Below are 21,938 nucleotides of genomic sequence, written 5' to 3' on the forward strand. Positions count from 1 at the left end.
CTTTTAATTTTTTTGTTATAAGATGCTGTCTGGCTTTGGGTCACAGCTTCAGCTGGAAGGAGCCATGAAGGTGTTAGTAGGTAGTATGAACGCTCCCTCTGGGCAATGGGGCAAAGTTTCCTTTCATTTGTGTTAAACGTTGTTTTGTGTCGACGTAGACGTTCGAAGTTTTGATCTGGTAGGTTTGGAAGTTACATTTTTAAATTTATGCAAACTGTTTGCTGTTTTCCCTCGCTATGAGTGGGGCTCGTCCCCTCAGGGGTCATGCACTATTTCAGATGGCTATGGCGAACCATTCAGTTAAATGGTGCACCTGGAATGTTAAGGGGAATTATTCAGCAATTAAGAGTAAAAAGATTAATGTCATCTTGCTGCAAGAAACACATCTAACCAATAAGGAGCACTTCAAGTTAGAGCAGGGAGTACAAAGAAGAACAAAGAATTCAAATGTATTATCTAAACTTGTCAATTCCTAAGCATCTGTATCCCTCTGATCCCCACTTATTCATGCATCTATCCAGACGCATCTTAAATGAACCTACCGTGCCTGCCTCTACCAATTCTGCTGGCAACGCGTTCCAAACGCCCACCACTCTCTGTGTGAAGTACTTGCCACGTGTATCCCCCTTAAACTTTCCACCTCTCACCTTGAAAGCGTGACCTTTGATTACTGAATGCTTCACAAAGGGAAAAAGCTTGTCTCTATCCACCCTTCCTATACCCTTTATAATTTTATAAACCTCAAATAGGTCCCCCCTCAATCTGCTTATTTCTAATGAAATTAAACCTAACCTACTCAACCTTTCTTCATAGCTAGCACCTTCCATACCAGACAACATCCTCGTAAACTTTCGTAAACGCTCCAAAGCATCCACATCCCTTTGGTAATGTGATGAACAGAACTGTACACAGTATTCTAAATATGTTCCAAACCAATGTTTTGTAAAATGTGAACATGACTTGCCAGCTCTTACACTAAATACCCCGTCCAATGAAAGCAAGCATACTGTATGCCTTCTTGATCACTCTATCCACCTGTGCAGCAACCGTCAGGGTACAGTGGACGTGCACTCCCAGAATTTTCTGTCCATCAACATTTCCCTAGGCTCTGCCATTTATTGTATAATTCGCTCGAGAATTAGTCTTGCCTAAATGCATCACCTCACATTTGTCTGGATTGAAATCCATCTGCCACTTTTCAGCCCAACTGTCCAGTCTATCTATATCCTCCTGTATTCTCTGACAGACCCTTATGCTTTCTGCCAATCCACCAATCTTCGTGTCATCCGCAAACTTGCTGATCATACCAACAGTGTTCTCTTCCAGATCATTTATGTATATTACAAATAACAGTGGCCCCAACACTGACCCTGTGGATCACCACTGGTCACCTTACTCCATTTCGAGAAATGTCCTTCAACTGCTACTCTCTCTCTTTCTCCTGTTGCTCAACTCATTCTTTATACACATAGCTAGAACATCCTGCACACCATGAGACTTCACTTTCTCCATTAGTCTACCATGTGGAACCTTATCAAACACCTTACTAAAATCCATGCATATGACATCAACAGCCCTTCCATCATCTATCAACTTGGTCACTTCCTCAAAGAACTCTATTAAGTTGGTAAGGCACAATCTCCCCTGCACAACACCATGTTTCCTATCACATATAAGTCCATTCTTTTCTAAATATAAATAGATCCTAACCCTCAGTAACCTCTCCAGCAACTTTCCCACACCGAAGTCAGACTCACTGGTCTGTAGTTATCTGGAATATCCCTGCTACCCTTCTTGTGCAAGAGGACAACATGGGCAACCTTCCAGTCGTCCAATATTTAAGGGTGCCACAAAGCTATCTGTCAGGGCCCCAGCTATTTCATATTTCGACTCCCTCAGTAACATGGGATAGATCCGATCCGGTCCTGGCGTTTTGTTTACTTTAATAATCTGTAGCATACCTAACACATCTTCCCTACTTATGGCAACGTGATTCAAACTAATCAAACGTCTATCTCTAATCTCAACATTCATCATGCTCCTCTCCTCAGTGAACACTGATGCAAAGTAATCATTCAGAATCTCACCCATTCTCTCAGGTTCGGCACACAGCATTCTTTCATTATCGTTTAGTGGACCAATCCTTCCTCTAGTTACCCGCTTGCTTCTTATATAAGAATAAAATGTTTTGGGATACTCGCAAATTCTGCGCGCTAAAGCTATTTCATGACCCCTTTTAGCCCGCTTGATTCCTTGTTTAAGACTTGTCCTATCTTCCGATATTTTTCCAAGGCCCATTCTGTTCTTCGCTGCCGAGACCTTATGTATGCTTCCCTTTTCCTCTGAGCTAGTCGTACAATTTCTCCTGTAATCCACGGTTCACGAATCTTGCCCTTCTTATCCTTTGCCATCAACGGGACATGCCTATCCTGCACTTTCTTTAACCTATCTTAAAAGCCTCCCACATCTCAAATGTGGACTTCCCTTCAAATAGCTGTGTCCAATCCACATTTCCGAGTTCCTGTCTAATTTTGATATAATTGGCTTTGGCCCAGTTTAGTACTCTTCCCTTAGGACCACTCCCTACTTTACCTACGAATATTCTAAAACTTAGAGAATTGTGGTCCCTGTTCCCAAAAAAATCCCCCACAAGAACATTTACCACCTGCCCTGGCTCGTTCTCCAGTACCGGGTCCAATATGGTCCTTCCCTCGTTGGAATATTGACTTACTGCTCTAGAAAGCTCTGCTGGACACTTCTTCCAAATTCTACTCCATCCAGATCTCTGAAGCTAAGTGCATCCCAGTCAATATTGTGAAAATTAAAATCTCTCATCACCTCCACCCTATTGACTCTACATCTTTCCATAATCTGTTTACCTATTTGTTCTTCTACCTCACGCTCAGTGCTGGGATGCCTGTAATACAGCTCCAATAGTGTAACTGCATGCTTCTTATTTCTCAGCTCCACCCATAATGCCTCACTACCCAAGACTTCCATAGTGTGCTCCTTTAGCACAGAGTGATATGACCAGCAATGCAACTCTACCACCCACCCCCCTTTTGCTTCCCTCCTTGTCCAGTCTGAAGCGTCCATATTCTGGAACATTTAATTGCCAATCATCATGCCCTTCCTTCAACCAAGCCTCTGTGATTGCAATAACATGATACTCCCAGGGACCGATCCAAGCCCTAAGTTCATCTGCCTTGCACACTATACTCTTTGTATGAAAGTAGATGCATTTCATGTCACCAGTTTTTTGCACTCATCTGCTCTCTGCCTATTCTTCCCTTTATTAATGCCATCTTCATAATTCATACAGTTTCCAGTCTCGACTTCACTGCCTACTTGTTTTCTCTTCTGGTTCCCAGCTCCCTGCCACATTAATTTAAAAAACTCCCCAACAGTAAGAGCAAAAACTTCCCCAAGGACATTGGTTCCGGTCTGGTTCAGACGTAAACTGTCCCTTTTGTAATAGTCCCACCTTCCCCAGAACCGTTCCCAATGTCCAACAAATCTGAACCCCTCCCTCTAACACCATCTCTCAAGCCACGTGTTCATCTTGCTTATTTTTTTCATTTCTATGCTGGCTAGCACGTGGCACTGGTAGTAATCCCGAGATCACTACCTTTGAGGTCCTTCTCTTTAAATTCGCTCCTATCTCCCTGAATTCTTCTTTCAGCACCTCATCTAATTTCCTAACTAAATTGTTGGTGCCTAGATGCACCAAGACAACTGGCTGTTCACCCTTTTAAAAGGGGACTTTTAGAATGCCCTGCAGCCAATCGGTGACATCCCTGACCCGATCACCTGGGAGGCAACATACCATTCAGGAGTCTCGTTTACGGCCACAGAACCGCATATCTACTCCCCTCACAATAGAATCCACTATGACTATGGCCCTACGAGTCTTTTTCCCGCCCTTTTGAACAGCAGTGCCCACCTTGGTGCCATGATCACCTTCCCTGGTGAGCCTTCTCCCCCAACAGTATCCAAAACGGTATACCTGTTTTGGAGGGAGGTGACCGCAGGGGACACCTGCACTGCCTTCCTACTCTTTTTTTCTGCCTTTCGGTCACCCAATCACTGTCTCCCTCAGCAACTCTAACCTGCGGTGTAACTGGTTCACTAAATGTGCTATCCACGACCTCCTCAGCATCGCGAATGCTCCACGGTGAGTCCATCCGTAGCTCTAGAGCCGTCATGCGGTCAAACAAGAGATGCAGCTTAACACACTTCTTGCAATTATAAGTGTCAGGAATGTCAGACACGTTCCTGAGCTCCCACATCAAGCAAGAGGCCCATGCCACGGGTCTGAGGTCCTTCATTGTAAGCTAAGCTTTGTATGAACTAACTAAACCCAAACAAAGGACTTGTATATATGAAAAAGAAAGGTAAAGAGAAAATAAAAGCCTTGAATGTGTGCTGCGCCAGACACATTCTGTCAAATTTTAAACAGATGCGCTTTCCAGGTTGATGGCCCTCGGGACACATCATGCAGTAATAGGGGGAGACTGGAACCTACTTCCCCGAAGTGGTCAGGATGCCTTACGGTTTTGCGGGTATGCCCCTGCAATCGAGGCAGTTGGTGGACCTGAACAGGGCGCTGGGGTTGGTGGGTGTGTGGAGTTGTCTCCATCTTGATGGGAGGGTCTTCACCTTTTTCTCTCAGCCACGTAAGTGCTGTACAAGGATTGGCATTTATTTGCCTTGTTGACCTTTTTAAATTCGGCACTGTCCTGCAGAATTGCGAAGATAGCCATTTCTGATCATGCAGCAGTGGACATGGAAGATAACGCCAGTGATGATGGGACAGGCTCACAGCACTGGCGCATTGCTCCTTCTGCCCTGAAGGATAGCAAATTTATTGAGTAATTTTGAGGGAATTTAAATTTTTTTGCGACATTAATTTGGGTACGGCCAGTAATCCGTCAGTGCTCTGGAAAACTGCCAAGGCCTATGCAAGGGGTTTGATTATTTCTTACTCGGCGACACAGAAGTGACAGAAGGCAGAGCAGCAGCGTATGCTTGAGGCTTTCCTGAAGGCAGCTCAGACCGCATAGTGTGACAGACCGTCTGTAACCAAGTTGCAGCACATTACAGCCCTCAGGACTACTTTGAATGCTGCGCTTAACCAGACAACAAAGAGGGCAATCTCCTTTGCGAAACAAAGATTATTTGAGAATGGTGTTAAATGGGGTAGATATTTAACATACCCTGGCCAGAAAGAAGAATGTCGCCTAATCTATCACATCCATTAGAGAGAGTGCCAGGCCTCTTCTTTGCGATACCAAAAATCACTTTCGTATGGAACCAATTAATTTGAATCATGCCCAGGATACCAGAAACCACTGGAAGCTGAACTTTATTGTTTAACACCTGGAAACCAATCAAACAATGAGAATTTAATGAGTCATGGGGAGTACATAAACCTTGTATTTTGAAAATTAGTGGAAACATTAGACAAAAATTTATATCCAATACACTTTTTTCATGTTAAACCTACTTACAGTAAAAAAAAAGAAGTTGACCCAGGCAGATCAGCAGCTGGAAGACTGAAACATCGGGGAAGACAGAGAGTGTGCGGTGTTGAGATTAAGTTAATGTAATGTTTAATGAGTGTGTAAATGGAACAGCGTATTTTCAGAGTTGTAGTCATATAGTAAGCAGTTGAGTAAATGGGGTCTTGTACTTGTGAATAGTTGTTGTTTAGTGTTTACTGTTCGGGTTCATAAAACATATTGTTATTTTTCTTGGAATGGTGTAATTTGAGAGGTCTGTCTCACTCATGTTTTAACAGATTACGAGGTGAGGGGAGCTTTTGTGTAATTAGCATTACACACAGAGAACATGTGTGTAATGCTAGTTCACACTAAGCTGCTAGGCAGAGCTAGTGATGTATGTGCAGCGTTGTCAGATGAGGGGTCAAAAGATTATGCAGATGTCAAACTGGCTATTTTACTGCCTATGAATTGGTAACCGAAGTATACAGAGCGCGGTTTAGGAACATAATAATGGAACCAGATCAGAATTATGTTGAGTTTGAAAGAGTTAAACATAGTATTTTTTATAGATGGATATGGACCTTAAAATAGACAAGGCTCTGAGACAGATCATTCTGCTGGAGGAATTGAAAAAACTCACTTCCAGAGATGATCAGAGGTCATGCAGATGAACAGGACGTTCAAGAAGTGAGAAGAGTGGCAGAGATGGCAGATCAATATGCATTGGTGTATGAGCTGCAATTCAGCTTCTGATAGGTTCTCCCTCCTGTGAGGGATAGAAATTGGGAGAAGGGGAGATCGTACTCTACAAAGCAAAGATTGAGAGCACACTGGGAATGGTTTGTTTAGGTTAATAAAGACGCCCAAGAGGGTTTAAAGGAAGTGAACGGCCTCAGGTTGTTTCACAATACCGGAGTGGAATATATAGAATTACAGTGCCGGTGGCTTAAGAATGGCACTGGGAAAAGATCTCTTCCCTGCCATAAGTGGGATACACAAAGTCACGATGCTAGTCGTGGAAGAAAGGCAATGTGGGAAAAGATGTGGTAAAAGAGGCTAAGCCAGTGGCATTAGTGGAAGTAGTAAAGGAAACCCCAAGAAAAGTTGAGGAGTTGTAGGAGAGTGCACAGCCTAGGCAGGGGGTGGGTATGAAGTTAGTACCTGATCTCTATAAAGAATTCACCTCTGTGGGGAAAGTTTACTCAGAAAGAACAGGGGAGATGGACAACAAGGCATAATTTTGTGAGATACGGGATCTGCTCAGTCTCTAAAATTGGAAAAGTGTGGTGCTGGAAAAGCACAACAGTTAGGCATCATCTGAACATCGACATATCAGGCATAAGCCCTTCATCTGGAAAGTGGTGGTGAGGTGATAGAAGGTGGCTATAAGATAAAAGCAGGATAGAGGTGGGGCTGGGGGCAAGATCACTGGGAGGCGATAGGAAAATGAAGGTGAGAGTGACCGTGATACGTCGGAGAGGAAGGTGGATTGGACATGTGGGAAGGAAGGTGGACAGTCAAGAGAGTCGAAGAGGGTGATGCTGAGTTGAAGGGTGGAATCTGGGATGAGGTTGGCAGAGGGGAAAATTGGAAAGTGGTGAAATTGATGTTGATGCCGTGTGGTTGGAGTATCACATCTGATCTACCACCTATTTGCTTCACCCTGCCCTGTGACCTCTCACCATCGCCCCCACCTGCATATACCTATCGCCTTCCAAGCTACCTTCGGCCCAGCTCCACTACCACCCACCTATGTATCTCTCAGAACGCTTTACCCCAGTTGCCTTATGAAGGGGTTATGTGTGAAACATGTATTCTCCTGCGCCTCGGCTGCTGCCTGACCTGCTGTGCTTTTCCAGCGCCCCACGTTTCAACTGTGATCTCCAGAGTCTGTCGTCCTCACATTCTCTCAGCCTCTAAAAGTAAATGATGGAAGTATTTGCACTCTTTCTGACATGTTACCTGAGAGATTGATAATTTGTGCTATGGGGACAGAAATATAGTGCTCTCCTGTGTAAAATCAGGTTGGAGATCCATATAAAGTTTGGGGATGTAACAATGGAAGTGAGTGACAGACCGTCAGTTTCAGAAATACCGTTTTATTCTTGAGAATAATTTAGCTGGATCCAAGTTTGGGTGACACCTTTTGTGATGGAAAACTCAAAAGAAGACCAGGAAATTGAGTGGTTAAAAGACATATACCCAGGAAATTTTCCAGACTGCTTAATAACAAGATCTCACTGTCATAAGTTACAACACGATGCAAAAAGGTAAGAGAAAGACAAAGGAGCGGAAGTTTAATTCGCTGGTCCATTGTTTCATGTAGTAGTGCGGGAAATGCCTGAACAGGCAGAGGGTAAGACAAAGGTGTTTAGTCCTCAAAGGCTAATGGCCTTACAACAGAAATTTACATAAGTTGATGCATACTCAGAAAACGAATCGGAATATATTGTCGAGCGTTTGCAACTTAAAGATAGAATCCAAAATAAAAATGGAGATGACAGCAGGTTTGTGTCGAGGAGAAATGGGCTGAAGTTGACCAGATTGTGTTGGCGGTAGCATATAGACAGGATATGTTATGGGTATCACATTAACTGCCTGCAGGAGATTATCTAGGTATACCTGCAGGAGGTCACCTGGATGACTCAGGCTATGGTATAAAAGCATTTCTCCTGGCCTGGAATGCATAAGGACGTGGTTACTTTTGTTGTACGTGCCGAATGGCAGGTAAGCCAAAGGCAGGACTGAAACCAGGACCTTTGTTGCCAATTCTTGCATTCGACGGACCTTTCATGAAGGTTATGATGAGTTGTGTAGGCCGCCTTTCTAAAACAAAAGTTGAAACCAATATTTTCTGACCATAATGGATGTGTCTGTCAGATTACCAGAGGCAAATCCATTATGGAGAATTCAGGCAAAAAGGGTGGCAGAGGGGTTGGTAGGGTTCTTTACTCAGTACGGGCTACCCAGAGAGTTTCCATCAGTCCAAGGGAGTCATTTTACCGCTCGGCTGTTTTAGCAAATCATGGATAGCTTAGGCATACAGCACTTCAAATCAAGTGCGTTCCAGCCTGAATCACAGGGAGCCTTGGAAAGTTAGCATCAGACGCTGAAGATCATGTTAACAGCGTACTGTCAGGATTACCCGAATGATTGGGATAAAGGTGTCCCACTAAATTGTTTGCCATTAGGGATGTCCCGAATGAATCTACTCAGTTTACTCCCTTTGAGTTAATAGGTGGACATGAAGTGAGAGGTTAATTTGAATTAATTAAAGAAAAATTAATCGGACTGAAGACGGAGATCTCAAACTTGGATTATGTATCTGAGGTGAGGGAGAGATGAAATACAGTATGTGAGTTAGCTAAACAGCACCTGAATAGGGCATAGCATAGAATTAAGCAAGTGACAGGTAAAACCTATGATTTTTTTCATGTTGATGACACCAGTGGTAGGAAATCCATTCAAATCCAGATTTAGTGGACCCTTCCAAATGGAGAAAATGTAGAGCCAGGTAAACTATCTGGTAAAGATGCTGGATATAAAAAATTGGTAGCGGGTATGTCATGTGAATGCGTTGTAATCTTACTAATATAGAGATTGGGAACTGGGGAAACAGGTGTTAGCTACTGCCCCACAGAGTGAGGAATCAAAGACAGATGTCATGGAGTTTGATGTGACGCAAAATCCTTTTAATAACAAGGACGTCATTGAGGTGTGGGATAGGATAGCGACTTGTCTGTTGCAAGAGCAATGAACCCAGTTGATTGTTCATTGCAGCAGTATGAGAACATTTGCAGAAACAAGATGGGAGGACTTACTCTTTTGTGTAAGAGGTGGAAGTAGCGAATGCTGTTCTGAAAAACAACACTCCTGCAGGCTTAATCCTCACAAAGCCACTGAGGTCCAGAGGGAGGTGGATGTGATGCTCAATGAAGATATCATTGAACCTAATCAAAGTGAGTGGCGTATGCTGATCCTGTTAGTTTCCAAACCTGATGGAGCTCAGCGATTTTGTGTGGACTATCTGAAGTCTGAAACAAAATCAGACTCCTATCCAATACCAAGATTCAAATACTGCATACGTAAAGTTTGACATGCCACACACATTACAAAGTTGGACTTACTGCATGGTTATTGGCATTTAACTTGATCCGAGGAAGTGAAAGAAGTTTCTGCGTTTGTAACTTTAAATGGCCAATATCAAATCAAAGTGATGCTCTTTGGAATGAATAATACACCAGCCACATTCCAAAGACTCATGAACAGAGTTGTGGCCAGATTAACAAATTGTGCAGTTTATCTGTTAGATGCAGTGATCTTTAGCAAGTCAAGGAAAGATCACATGTTACAGTTGGCAGAGCTCGTGGAACGATTACAAGGAGGAAAACAGGCAATAAACGTAAAGAAAACAGAATTTGCGAAAGCAGAGTTGACGTTCTTGGGACATTACATTGGACATGGAAGATTGAGCCGATGGAACAAAAAGACGAAGGACGTTTAGGATTTTCCACAGCGATCCTCGAAGAAAGTGAAGCTTCGATTTTTGGGACTGAGAGGATTCCATTGGAAGTTAGTTCCAAACTTCATCAGCGTCGTGGAACCGCTGATGGATTTACTGAAGAAGAACAGGAAATGTTGATGTATCGAACAATTTCAGCAGGCATTTGAGAATGCAAAAGTAGCATTAACCACCGCACCAGTTTTAGCTACACCAAATACTTTGAAAGGCTTCAAAGTTGTGATTGTTGCTAGCGATAAAGGAGTTGGAGATGTATTGATACAGGAACATGAGAATGGAATGGAATGGCCAATTGGCTACCTGTATATAAAAAAAAGAACACCCACCGGAAAGAAAATGTTCCACTATTTAAAAAGGATTTTTGAGTTTGGCACTGGCCTGACAGCATTTTGTTGTTTATGTGACAAACAGGCTGTCAGAGACGAATGTACCACAATCCTCTTGCATTTTTGGAAGATTTAAACACTAAAATATGAGAATATTTCATTGGAGTCTTGTGTTACTGACTTTCAACTTACAAAATATACATGGCGTGGGCCGTAAAGATGTTATAGCAAATGTGTTATCGCAGATTTAAAGGACAAAGTCAGATAAGATTTGACCCATGAATTTTACTGTGACAATGTGCACAGTCTAGCAGATCTGCTACATGAATGTTACTGAAACTTTAACAGCACAAGCCTGCATGGTGTCTGGGTCTTGCTGCACATGGACTGGTTCAGGAGCAGAGGGACAGGGAACAAAATATTCTGAATATTATGGAATCTTCAATGACCATCCCTACTTCTGATCTTATGGTGAGGAGGATGGTGATGGGGGCGGGGACACATTGGTGTAGCAGCTGAAGATGTTTGTGAAGAGGAAGCTACCCTGAGGATCTCTCACGGAGATGACCCAGGACTGAGATGATTGACATCCACGAGCAACAAACATGTTCCTTTGTGCTATGATTGACTCCAACCAGTGGGGAATTTACTTTGATTCCCACTAAGTCCAGTTTTGTTAAGTACTTTGATGTCAACCTTAATCACCCAGTGCCTTAATATCAGGGCCAGTTACTCTTACCTGAACCCTTGTGTTCACATCTTTCGATCATACAACAGGCCAGGATATAGTAGCAGCAAGTGTTTTCTTCAAACAGATTGTATTGAATGTCAGGAATTCTCTTTTCCAGAATGTTTGGGGAGCGAGAAGATAAATTACTTGAAGAGGAGGTGGATGGATATTGATCTGTTGGAGAGGTAAGGGATATGAAGAATCGGGCATTAAAGAGGACCTGAGACCAGGACAAGGTCAGCCATGTTCTTAGTGAAGGACAAGTCAAGCTTGGGGGAGTGGTGAACGAACTAGCCCTGATTCTGATGTTCTCCATTCTGTTATTGGAAAGTTAGTGGGTGTTATTTTCCTGGAAGTTCTGTTATTGAATATTGAAGTCAGGGAGACCAGAGGATTTCGTAAGCAATCCCTGGGTGAGGTCCGTGGGCTGTATTCACAGTGAACCTGTGTCTACAACATGACAAACAAATGAAGAACAAGTTGCAGAGGGAAAGCTCTGTAAAGAGATATGAGGGGCCTCTTTCATATCCAGCTTGGGTTTTCAAGTCACATTTTCCAAACCACCCCAAACTATGTGGCACAGTCTTGAGGGATTGAATGGTTTCCTCTCTTTCTGTGCACCAGTTTATAGGGGGAAGTAGCCTTTAACTGCTCCTGTCTAGTAGGTTTGAGGGGCTGAATAGAACACAGAAACCTGGGACTGAGGAGCTGGAGTGGTTCATTAGATACTGAGCCTTCTCCACCAGGCACTAAAATTGTGGCTGATCAGGTTGTGGTCTCAGCCCCACTTTCCTGTTTGTATCCCATTATCCACGACTCACTTTTATGTCAAATATTTTTAATTAACTCAGCTTTGAATCAATGTGAACATATAGGCACACTAAATTTCTGGTGAAGAAAATTCCCTCTCCAAAGGTCGTTTCAGAATTTCTCTTCATCTCTCTTATAGAATCGGAGAGTCATGCAGAATGGCAACGGACCCGTTAGTCCAATCTGTCTACTCGGACCAGATAACCAAATCTGATCAAGTCCAATTTGCTAATATTTGTTCAATATCCCTCCTGTAACAGTCACTTTTTAAATGTGCGATTGTAACCGACTTCACCACTTCCTCTGACAGCACTTTCCGTACAAACACCAGTCTCTGTATAAAACATTTACTCTAAGGTCCCTTCTAAATCATTCCTCTTCTGCCTTCAGCCTATGCCCTCTTATTCTGGACTCCCCTATCCTGGGAAAGAAATTGTGGCTATTCAGAATATCCATGCCACTGATGATTTTATAAACCTCTATAATGTCTCCCCACAGCCTCTGACTCCAGGGGGAGGCACGTCAACCACATCAGCCTCTCCCAAAAGCTGAAACTGTGCAGTCCTGATACATCTTTTTGAATGTTTTCTGGAGAAATCCGAATTGAACGCAGTATTCTTAAAGTGGCCTCACCACCTTCTTGAACAGGTGCAACACGCCACCCCAACTCCTATACTCACCGCTTTGACTGATTAGGGCAAATGTGCCAAATGTGTTCTGTCCCACACTGTCTAACTGCGACTCCACTTTCAAGGAACTATGCACCTGCAGCCCGAGGTCCCTTTGTTCCACAACACTCCCCAGGTCCTGACCACTAAGTGTATAATTCCTGCGCTGATTTGCCTTCCCAAAATGCGAAACCTCGGATTTATCTAAATTAAACTTCATCTGTCACTCCTTGCCCCTTTGTCCTATCTAATTGTGGTCTCGTTGTACTCTGAGATAATCCACTACACCACCTTTCTGATGTAAGCTGTAAACTTACTAACTATGCCTCCGATGTTCACACCGAAATCCTTGATATCAATGATGAAATGCAATGAACTCAGTACTGATTCTTGCAGCACACTGCAGGCCACAAGCCTCCTAACCGTCTACCTTCAAGCCAGTTGTGAATCCAATTGACGAGCTTCCTCTGTATCCCCTGTAACCTAAGCTTACTAATCTGCCTACCAACCGGAATGTTATGAACACCTTGCTGAGGTCCATATAGACAATGTCTACCAAACTGCCTTCATCAATCGTCTTTGCCACCTCTTCATAAAACTCAATAAAATTAATGAGACATGATTTCACATGCAGCCCTTGCCTTCGCAAATGTATGTAAATCCTGGGCCTCTCCAACAACTTACCCACCACTGACATCAGGCTCACCGGTCTATAGTTCCCTGGCTTTATGGGTCACTGTTTCCTTTACCAGTCCCACTCCTCCACTGCTCACAACAAATGTTAAATGTAACCTGGTCAGTGATATGGCCAATGATATCGGTCTCAGACTGGGTCAGGGTCAGTTTTAGGAACAAGTCAGGCTAGTTTCTTTAATCTGCTAAAACAACACGTTTATGATCCAGAGAAATGTTACTCAAACTATGATGGAATGATGAATGGTAAACTGTTTGGGTATTGCAATTATATAATCAATATTTCCCTTTCTAACAACACTGACACACACACACACACACACACACACACACACACACACACACACACACACACACACACACACACACACACACACACACACACACACACACACACACACACACACACACACACACACACACACACACACACACACACACACACACACACCGATTAACAAAATCTCTAAATTGAGACATTGTCCAAAACGTTAATCTGCTTCTGAAGATATTCTACTCACAGAAGCTGCTAGCAATGGGATTTCGTCCTGGGAGAGTTGGATTTGGCTAAATTCCCTTTACTTTAGAGTTGGATTTGGCTGAATTCCCTCCCTCTTTAGTGAGGAGATTCCAATGAATTCTGGTCAGAGATCAGTAAATCAGAGATCCTCAAACAGTTAGCACAGTGGCTCAGTCGTTAGCAGTGCTGCCTCACAGCACCATGGTCATGGGATCAATTCCAGCCTTGGGTGACTGTCTGTGTAGAGTTTGCACATTCTCCGCATGTCTGTGTGAACTTCTAATGGATGATCCAGTTTCCTACCGCAGCACAAACTGTGTAGGTTAGGTGGATTGGTCATACTATATTGCTCGGGGATTTCTAGATTAGGTGCATGAGTCAGATGTAAATGTAGGAGAGCGGGCCTGGGAAGGTTGGTATGGCCTTGTTAGGCCGAAGGGCCTGTTTTCGCACTATAGGAATTCTATAAAAATAAGAACGGTAATGATGGCTACAGAGCCTTTTTGTTTTAGCTCGCAAACATTGCTGTGATGAGGAACAATGAAGGAGAGAGAGTGCAATAGGCCGTTCCTTCTCAGGCAGATTATATTTTCTCCCTCTCTGAGTTGAATCACACAATAGTGTCATCCTCTCTCAATCATGTGAGGTTTCCTTGTACATTTTTTGAATTATATCTCCATCACATTCCCTGCTCCATGTAGATGCATCATTGCTGCTGTCGTGCACAGAGCCATATCTTTGGCAGAAAATGGACTCGATCGATTTGAAGATATGTTGACATATCCCTGCGTCATTAAAAAAGTAAAATATTTAATGTATTCAGAATACCTGTGTTAAAATTAATGCATTTTGTAACAAATATAGAAATTGCTGGAAAAGCTCAGCAGGTCTGTCAGCATCCAGATACCTTATACATGCTGTAGTTGTACCAGCCTCCACCACTTCCTCTGGCAGCTCATTCCATAACACACCACCCTCTGTGTGAAAAGGTGCCCCTTAGGCCTCTTCAAAGCCTTTCCCCTCTCACTTTCAACCAATGTCCACTGGTTTTGGATGCCCCTAACCTGGGGAAAACCCGAACTACCTCACCCTATCCATGATCATTCTGATTTTATAAACCTCTATTTCTGTGAAATGTGACTGCAATCAACACGAATAGCTGTGCTTTCAGTCATCCCGGGCCTAAATTCTGAAATTCAATTCTGACACTTCTTCCTTATCTATCAAGTCACAATTCTAAATCCATTTTAATCAGTTTGTTCAGTTGCATTATGAGACACTTCTGTGGGATTTGCACCTAGACCTTTGTGCCCGGAGGTAGGGACTAGCACCACTCAGCAATACCCATAAAACTGTAACAGTATTCTCCTGTGTGTTTGCTCATCAGCCTGTTCTGACATGCTGTGGCATACCTCTGCAACAGGCAGGACTTGAATCCACACCTTCTGGTCCAGAGCTAGGAACACTACCATACACGTTCAGGAATTGGAATCAAATCCAGATGTCTAGCTCAGAGGCAGCGACACTACCCACTACACTACTACACCCAGACTTTGGGTCATATTTCAAGTGTCAGCTTTCAGCTCGGTGTGGATGTGTTATAATCAGGTTACCATTACTGAGCTACACAAAACACTTTGTATTATTAAACAAATGCAAAATATTTGTCTCAACTGACGGATATTGAGTGCACGTGCTGTGCCATCGAAATTAACTATGACCATCTTTAATTGCTATTATCTGTAATCTACAATATTAGGTAAAGAAATCCTGCAGACACACTCTGCCCAATGAAGGGTCTCGAATAGATATTTATTACTGAACACCAGAGACGGAGAAATATCATAATTTCTGGCCCCAAAGCACGGATCAGTATTACCCAACTCTCATGTGTGACTGTCCTCTTCCTAAAACCATTAAATGATTACTCTCCAGCCTCTCCTCCCCACTGACGGTGTCTGCAATCTGCCCCTCCTCCCCCAACCACACAAGGCAACCCAAGCTCGGGGTCTTTGTGAAAATCAAGGCCGGAGCGTGCAGGCCTTCTGCTGAGGGATGGGCATTTTAAAATTGAAAGGGGCGGGGAGATGGCAGTAATATCCCTCACTGGGCTGAGCGGCGGCAGATGAAGTTTAGTTTGGATTAATGTGAGGTATTGGGTTTGGTAAATCAAACAAGAACAGGATCTATACAATTAGAAGTAGGGTCTTTGGCAGTGTTGTAGGACAGAGACCAAGGCCGTCAGGTATAATTCTTTAAAATTTGCATCTCATATAGATAGTGTGGTTAAGAAGGTGTTTAGCACACATGTCTTCATTGGACAGACCTTTGAGTATCGGAATTGCGACGTCATGTTCTGGTTGTACAGCACATTGGTGAGACCTCTTCTGGAATACTGTGTCCAGTCTGGTCATCCTGCCCGCTCATTCCATAGGCACACCATCCTCTGGGTGAAACAACTACCCATTAGGTCAAATTTAAATATTTCCCCTCTCACTTAAAACTATTTCCACTAGTTTTGGACTCCCCCACCCTTAGAACATACCTTGACTATTCACTTTGATATTATTGACCTTAATATTATTAAGCTGGAGAGGGTTCAGAAGAGATTAACCTGGATGTTGCTGGGAATGGAGGGAGTGAGAGATAAGGAGAGGCTGGATAGGCTGGAACTTTATTCACTGGAGAGTATGAGATGGAGGGGGAACTTTACAGAGGTTTATAAAATCATGAGGGGTACAGATAAGCTGAAGGGCTGATGCCTTTTCCCTAGAGTTGGGGATTCAAAACTGAGGAATATCTTAAGGTGCGATGAAAATTATTTACAAAAGTCATGAGAGGGAATTATGTTAGACAGAAGCTGGCTTGGATGTGAAATGAACTTCCGGGGAAGTGGTGAAAGCAGGGACACTTACAACGTTTAACGGACATTTAGATCAATCTATGGATAAGACATCAGTTTGGATGGTGCTGTGAGCAGCTGCCCTCTCCCTCCCCCTCTCTGAATGTATCCCTGTTGGTTTTCACCCTCTGCCAATGCCTGTACAGTGGCGTGTGCGGGCCAGCAGAGGGTGGCATTGCATCACTTTAAGCACCACAGAGACTGCCAGACCTGCCCCACACAGAGACACACAGATACACACACGGGGATGGTGAGGACACGGCGTGAAGCTCATCTGGTAACTTAAGTGAAACATAAAGAAATGCTCAATTCGCCTTGTAAACTGTTAAAATATGAGTGACAGATCTGCCAACTTCCACTGTTTAAATGAAAACATCAATTTATTTTTTCACTCTGAAAGTGAACATTTTACATCAACTATTCACAACTCTGAGACCCCCTTTCTCTTAACTGCTTATTACCCGACTCCAGCTCTCCAGCAATATACTGTATCTGGGTCTGCCATCCTCTCATACCACAGGTGCTTGTAAGCTCTCATTTCAGACCAGCATTCCCTCTCTCTTGAAGGTACAGTACACACTTTCAACTTCATCACATTATACTCTGACGAATATCGAAAAGTGGGGCCTATCCGGATTTTTTTTTGCTCTGTGGTTTGTCAATATTTCATATGCTCCGTCTGGTGTGTGTCAGAACTTTTGTTGCTCAATTGACAGCATGTTCTTATTCGACTTTGTCCATAGGAATATATCAGTATTTCACTTGCTCACACTTGTGTATGTGGGGCAGGATTTTAGTTGTTTCTTGGGGACTGTGACGCTATAACAATCTCAATGTTTGTAGATTGCACCAAACCTGGAAGAATTGTAAAGTCTATGGAGGAGAGTGTGCAACTCTAACAGGACAATCACACGTTGATGTAGTGTTCAGGTTTATGGCAGATGGGGATCAGTGCAGAGCAGTGTGAGGTGATACACTTTGGTAGGAAAGACATGAAAGACAGTTTAAAACAGGCTGTGCCATTATAAAGGGGGTGCAGGAGCAGAGAGTGCTGCGTGTATATGAGCATAGATTATTGAAGATGTCAGGACAGGTGGGGATAACAGTAACTATCACAGATTACTTTCAGTATCTGAGCTGTTTACAGGAGGAGGTGTAGGAGGGAGTCTCCGTGCTCCCTTCCTGGTGGGGGGGGAGGAGACGATGTGTTGTGAGCCCACCCTCCTGCCTACCGAGACCGTGGGGATTCCATTTGTACCAGCTCGACACAAAAGGGAGATGGCATCAGGGCCACGGCTTCTAATTTGTGCCGGGGGGAAACGGAGCTGCCAGTGGGTTTAAAGTGAGAACTGCCCATCACTGATCATTGCTCCTTTCTCGGTCGGTGGGACATGGATGCTTCAGAATCTCCAACCGCGGGGTCCCAGTCCTCTCCGGCTCGTACCAGGGTCCTCCCCATATGGTGTGGGGCGGGGGGTGAGGGAACGGATATCGGGCACTCCACCACCCGCCTTGGCCCTTTCTGTCCTATTACAGGCTATTTCTCCTGGAATGGGAGAAGGGGAGGGCGGGAGTGAGGGTGGGAGTGGGTGGCCCTGCTGTTAGTACTGGTATAGGTGGGGAGGGGGTCAAGGTGAGGTCTCCGGAGGGAGTCAGTCCACAGTGTTGTATCTATGCAGTGTTATTAATGTGGGGGGTGGGGGCAAAGTGGAGGGAGGGAGAGAGAGAGAGCGAGAGAGAGAGAGAGAGAGACAGAGACAGAAAGGGGGAAGTTGCTGCATGCAGTAGTGAGAGTGGTGGAGCATGAGCCTTGTTCAGGGGTAGGTGCTACAACAGATATACAGTGAGTGTGAGGGAGCAGAGAGAATACAGTGACCCTTATCCTGACAGAGCGGGGAAGGTTATTGAAGCTTGTCCTCTATTGCTGGACATTTCTTCAGACCGCAGATACTGCACTGAGCTGGGTGGGGAGCTCAGACCATGCTCGGTGGGTCTGGTGGTGTGGCCCCCTCTGGGAAGAGAATGGTCCCCCTCTGTACTAGCCCATCCACCAGGACCTCTGTGCCCCTGTCGACTAATTGTGGTGTAATTTCCCTTATCTGTAATGCTCGGGATAAACTGTGCAGGGCAGCTCCTTATTGAGAAAGCTCAACCGTGTGCCCATTGGCATTTTAAAGATGGCACCAGTGTCTAGCATCACGGAATATCCAGGGGCACCCAGGCGATGGTGAGTACCTCCAGTCATAATGGGTGGGAGAATCAGGTTGGTATTGAATGAGAGAGACACCATGGGGTGGGGTGGGTGGTTAATGAGGTGAGTTCGATAAGATAGCACCAGGAAAGTAGCTCAGCCTCATGTGGACGATCCCTCTGTCACACTCAAGGAAAATCAAACAAAGATAAATTATTGTTAGAATCTGCCCAATGATTCATAGATTCGGTTGAAACTAATTCCAGTTACAAAGATGCAGAACAAATGCTCATCGATATTTAAATTGATTCCCCCCCCCTCCCCCCATCTCTCTCTGGCACTGATGTTCACACCCTCAGCACTCCCTTGTCAGGGCACAATGGAGATATGGAGCTGTAAATGGGTGGAAGCTGCACAACCTGTCACTCCCAGCATGGGCTGCAAGTTTCCCCACACTGGGCAGGGATCGAACAGAGTGTTACTGAGGAATGCAGTGGGGTGGGCTATACAGCCCTATGTGTTGGGAGGGTAACTGCTCCTGGTTTACAGATCAATGCACTAGGGTGGGGTACACAGTCCTACATGCTGGGAGGGTAAATGCTCCTGGGTTACAGATCAATGCACTGGGGTGGTGTGCACAGGCCTACATGCTGGGAGGGTAACTGCTCCTACGTTACAGATCAATGCACTGGGGTGGTGTACAGAGTGCTACATTCTGGGAGTGTAACTGCTCCTGGTTTATAGATCAATGCATTGGCGTGGGGTACACAGTCCTACATGCTGGGAAGGTAACTGCTCCAGGTTTACAAATTAATTCATGGGTGATCACTGCACAGGTCGCTGTGCTGGTCAGTCATTCTGGTTGAGGTTTATAGATACTGCAATGATGTGGTCTGTGCAGCTCCCCATGCTGGATGGATATTTGTTTCAGGTTCACACATTAGTGCCCTGCTGTGGTCTGCACAGCTCCAAGTGCTGGACTGATATCTAGTCCGGGTTTATAGATCAATGCACTGCTGTGGTCTGCGAAGTGTTCCACTCTGGACAGATTGATGGCTTATATTGACCAGGGCAATGGATGAATCTGGACAGATTGCTGGGTTGTACTGAGCAGTACATTGGCCGGGTCTACACCATGTTCCACGGTGAACAGATATCTCTTCTGGCTTTATGGGGTCTGAGCTGGTTCTGTGAGGTGGGTTGAGAATGCGGTATATCTAACCATTTCAGCTGATCTGGCAATGCCTTTAGTTCCCATTCCTGTCATTGGACCCTCCGTCTCTGACCCCATTAATGTTACAGTGTGCCCAGGCACAGTACATCATGTTGGTAGGGTGGGTAGGGGGGAAATGTCATGGACAGGTCAAGGAGTTCCCCGGAACGTTCTGTCCCTGACGTTCTATAACTGACATTCCCCGGAACGTTCTGTTCCCGAAATTCTATAACTGACATTCACCGGAACGTTCTGTCCCCGACATTCTATAACTGACATTCCCCAGAACGTTCTGTCCCCGACATTCTAAAACTGCCATTCCCTGGAACGTTCTGTCTCTGACATTCTATAACTGACATTCCCTGGAACGTTCTGTCCCTGACATTGTTTGTGAACGGCCGGACGTCAGTGAATTGAACAAACGATAAGATCCCGAGGGAAGAGATCCCGTTCCAGGGAGAAGGAGACACTGTTCCGAAGGCCCCTCAGGCAGTTAAAGGGGTGAATACGTTTTCGCTGCGTTTACATTTCTCCACGACAAAGGATCGACCACAATTTAGACCAAAAACACAGAAATTCCCAAACTCCGTTTGTCATCAGGAAACTGGGAGAGAATCCTTCAGGACAGCAACGTTTCCACCCTCCGTATTAGGAACTGGGAAGGAGTGACCCGCGTCTGCTCTCGAGTGATCGAGTGTGTGGGAATGTTCTCGAAACCATCTGTCCTGATGGATGTGTCTCTGTGTGTTTGGGGAGGGAGGGTTTCTTGTGGTTTATGGCACATTTTTGTCAGTAATTCCAACCTTCCCATTTGTTATTCCAGCTCCTATTATTTTAATAAATCCCTGAATACAGGGACACATTTGAAAATCTCACTGGGTCCCCAAATCAAACAGGTCTCTTTGCCTCCAGGCTGATGGATAATGGGTTTGTTTTCCTTCCTCACAGTTAACGTAGTGACCATCTACATCCTGCTTTATAAAGATTGTGGATTGTCTCCATGTGTCAGACGTTACCTGGCGGCCATGGCAGCAGCGGATCTCCTGGTCATTATCCGCGACCTGATCCTGAGACACATTCCCATTGTTTATGATGAACAGTTTTATTTCCTGAAGGACTCCGTCCCCTTTTGTAATATCCACGCCGTCCTGCTTTATGCAGCCACTGACTGCTCTGTCTGGTTCACCGTCACTTTCACCTTTGATCGGTTTGTGGCCATTTGTTGCGAGAAGCTGAAAAGTAAATATTGCAGTGAGAAAACGGCGGCTGTGGTTCTGGGAGCAGTGACTGTACTGAGCTGTTTAAAGAACATTTCCTGGTATTTTATGTTCACGGCTCGGTATTGGCTGGTGAACGACCCCTGGTTTTGTGAGTTAACAGCTGCTGTTCTATTCTCCAGTGTCTGGGTCACAATCGAGTTCCTCCACCACATTCTAACCCCGGGGCTCCCATTTCTCCTGATTCTGCTGCTCAATGTTCTCACCGTCAGACACATTTTAGTGACCAGCAGAGCCCGCAGGAGACTCCGTGCCCACACCAATGGGGACGCTCAGTCCGACACAGAAATGCGAAACCGAAAAATATCCATCATTTTACTGTTTGTGATCTCGGCCAATTTCATCCTGTTATGGTCAATATTAATGCTGTGGTCTATATGGAGCCGGATGAGGAGGATTGTATATAGTCCTGTGTATCTCCATCTCTTTGTGCAGGAATTCGGCTTCATGCTGCAGCTCCTCAGTTGCTGCACAAACACCGTGATTTATGCCGTGACCCAGACTAAGTTCAGGCAGCAGCTGAAGAATGTGCTGAAATATCCCTTCACCCAAATCCATCCATCAATCAAATTCTCTCATTAA

At 44.6% G+C, this 21,938-nt stretch overlaps 1 protein-coding gene across 1 annotated transcript in view; it reads left to right on the forward strand.

Moving 5' to 3' along the window:
• Positions 1 to 21,938, forward strand: part of LOC148139843 (putative G protein-coupled receptor 139) — a 49,326-nt gene extending 27,388 nt beyond the window's left edge. The window contains exon 2 of the mRNA XM_087980182.1: positions 21,028 to 21,938. Coding sequence (XP_087836308.1) covers positions 21,028 to 21,938 — 911 coding nt within the window. The remainder of the gene's footprint in view (positions 1 to 21,027) is intronic.

The sequence above is a fragment of the Chiloscyllium plagiosum genome, unplaced genomic scaffold (assembly GCF_037043375.1).
Source record: "Chiloscyllium plagiosum isolate Xiang-an unplaced genomic scaffold, Cpla_swu_hap1 HiC_scaffold_37, whole genome shotgun sequence".
Taxonomy (NCBI): domain Eukaryota; kingdom Metazoa; phylum Chordata; class Chondrichthyes; order Orectolobiformes; family Hemiscylliidae; genus Chiloscyllium; species Chiloscyllium plagiosum.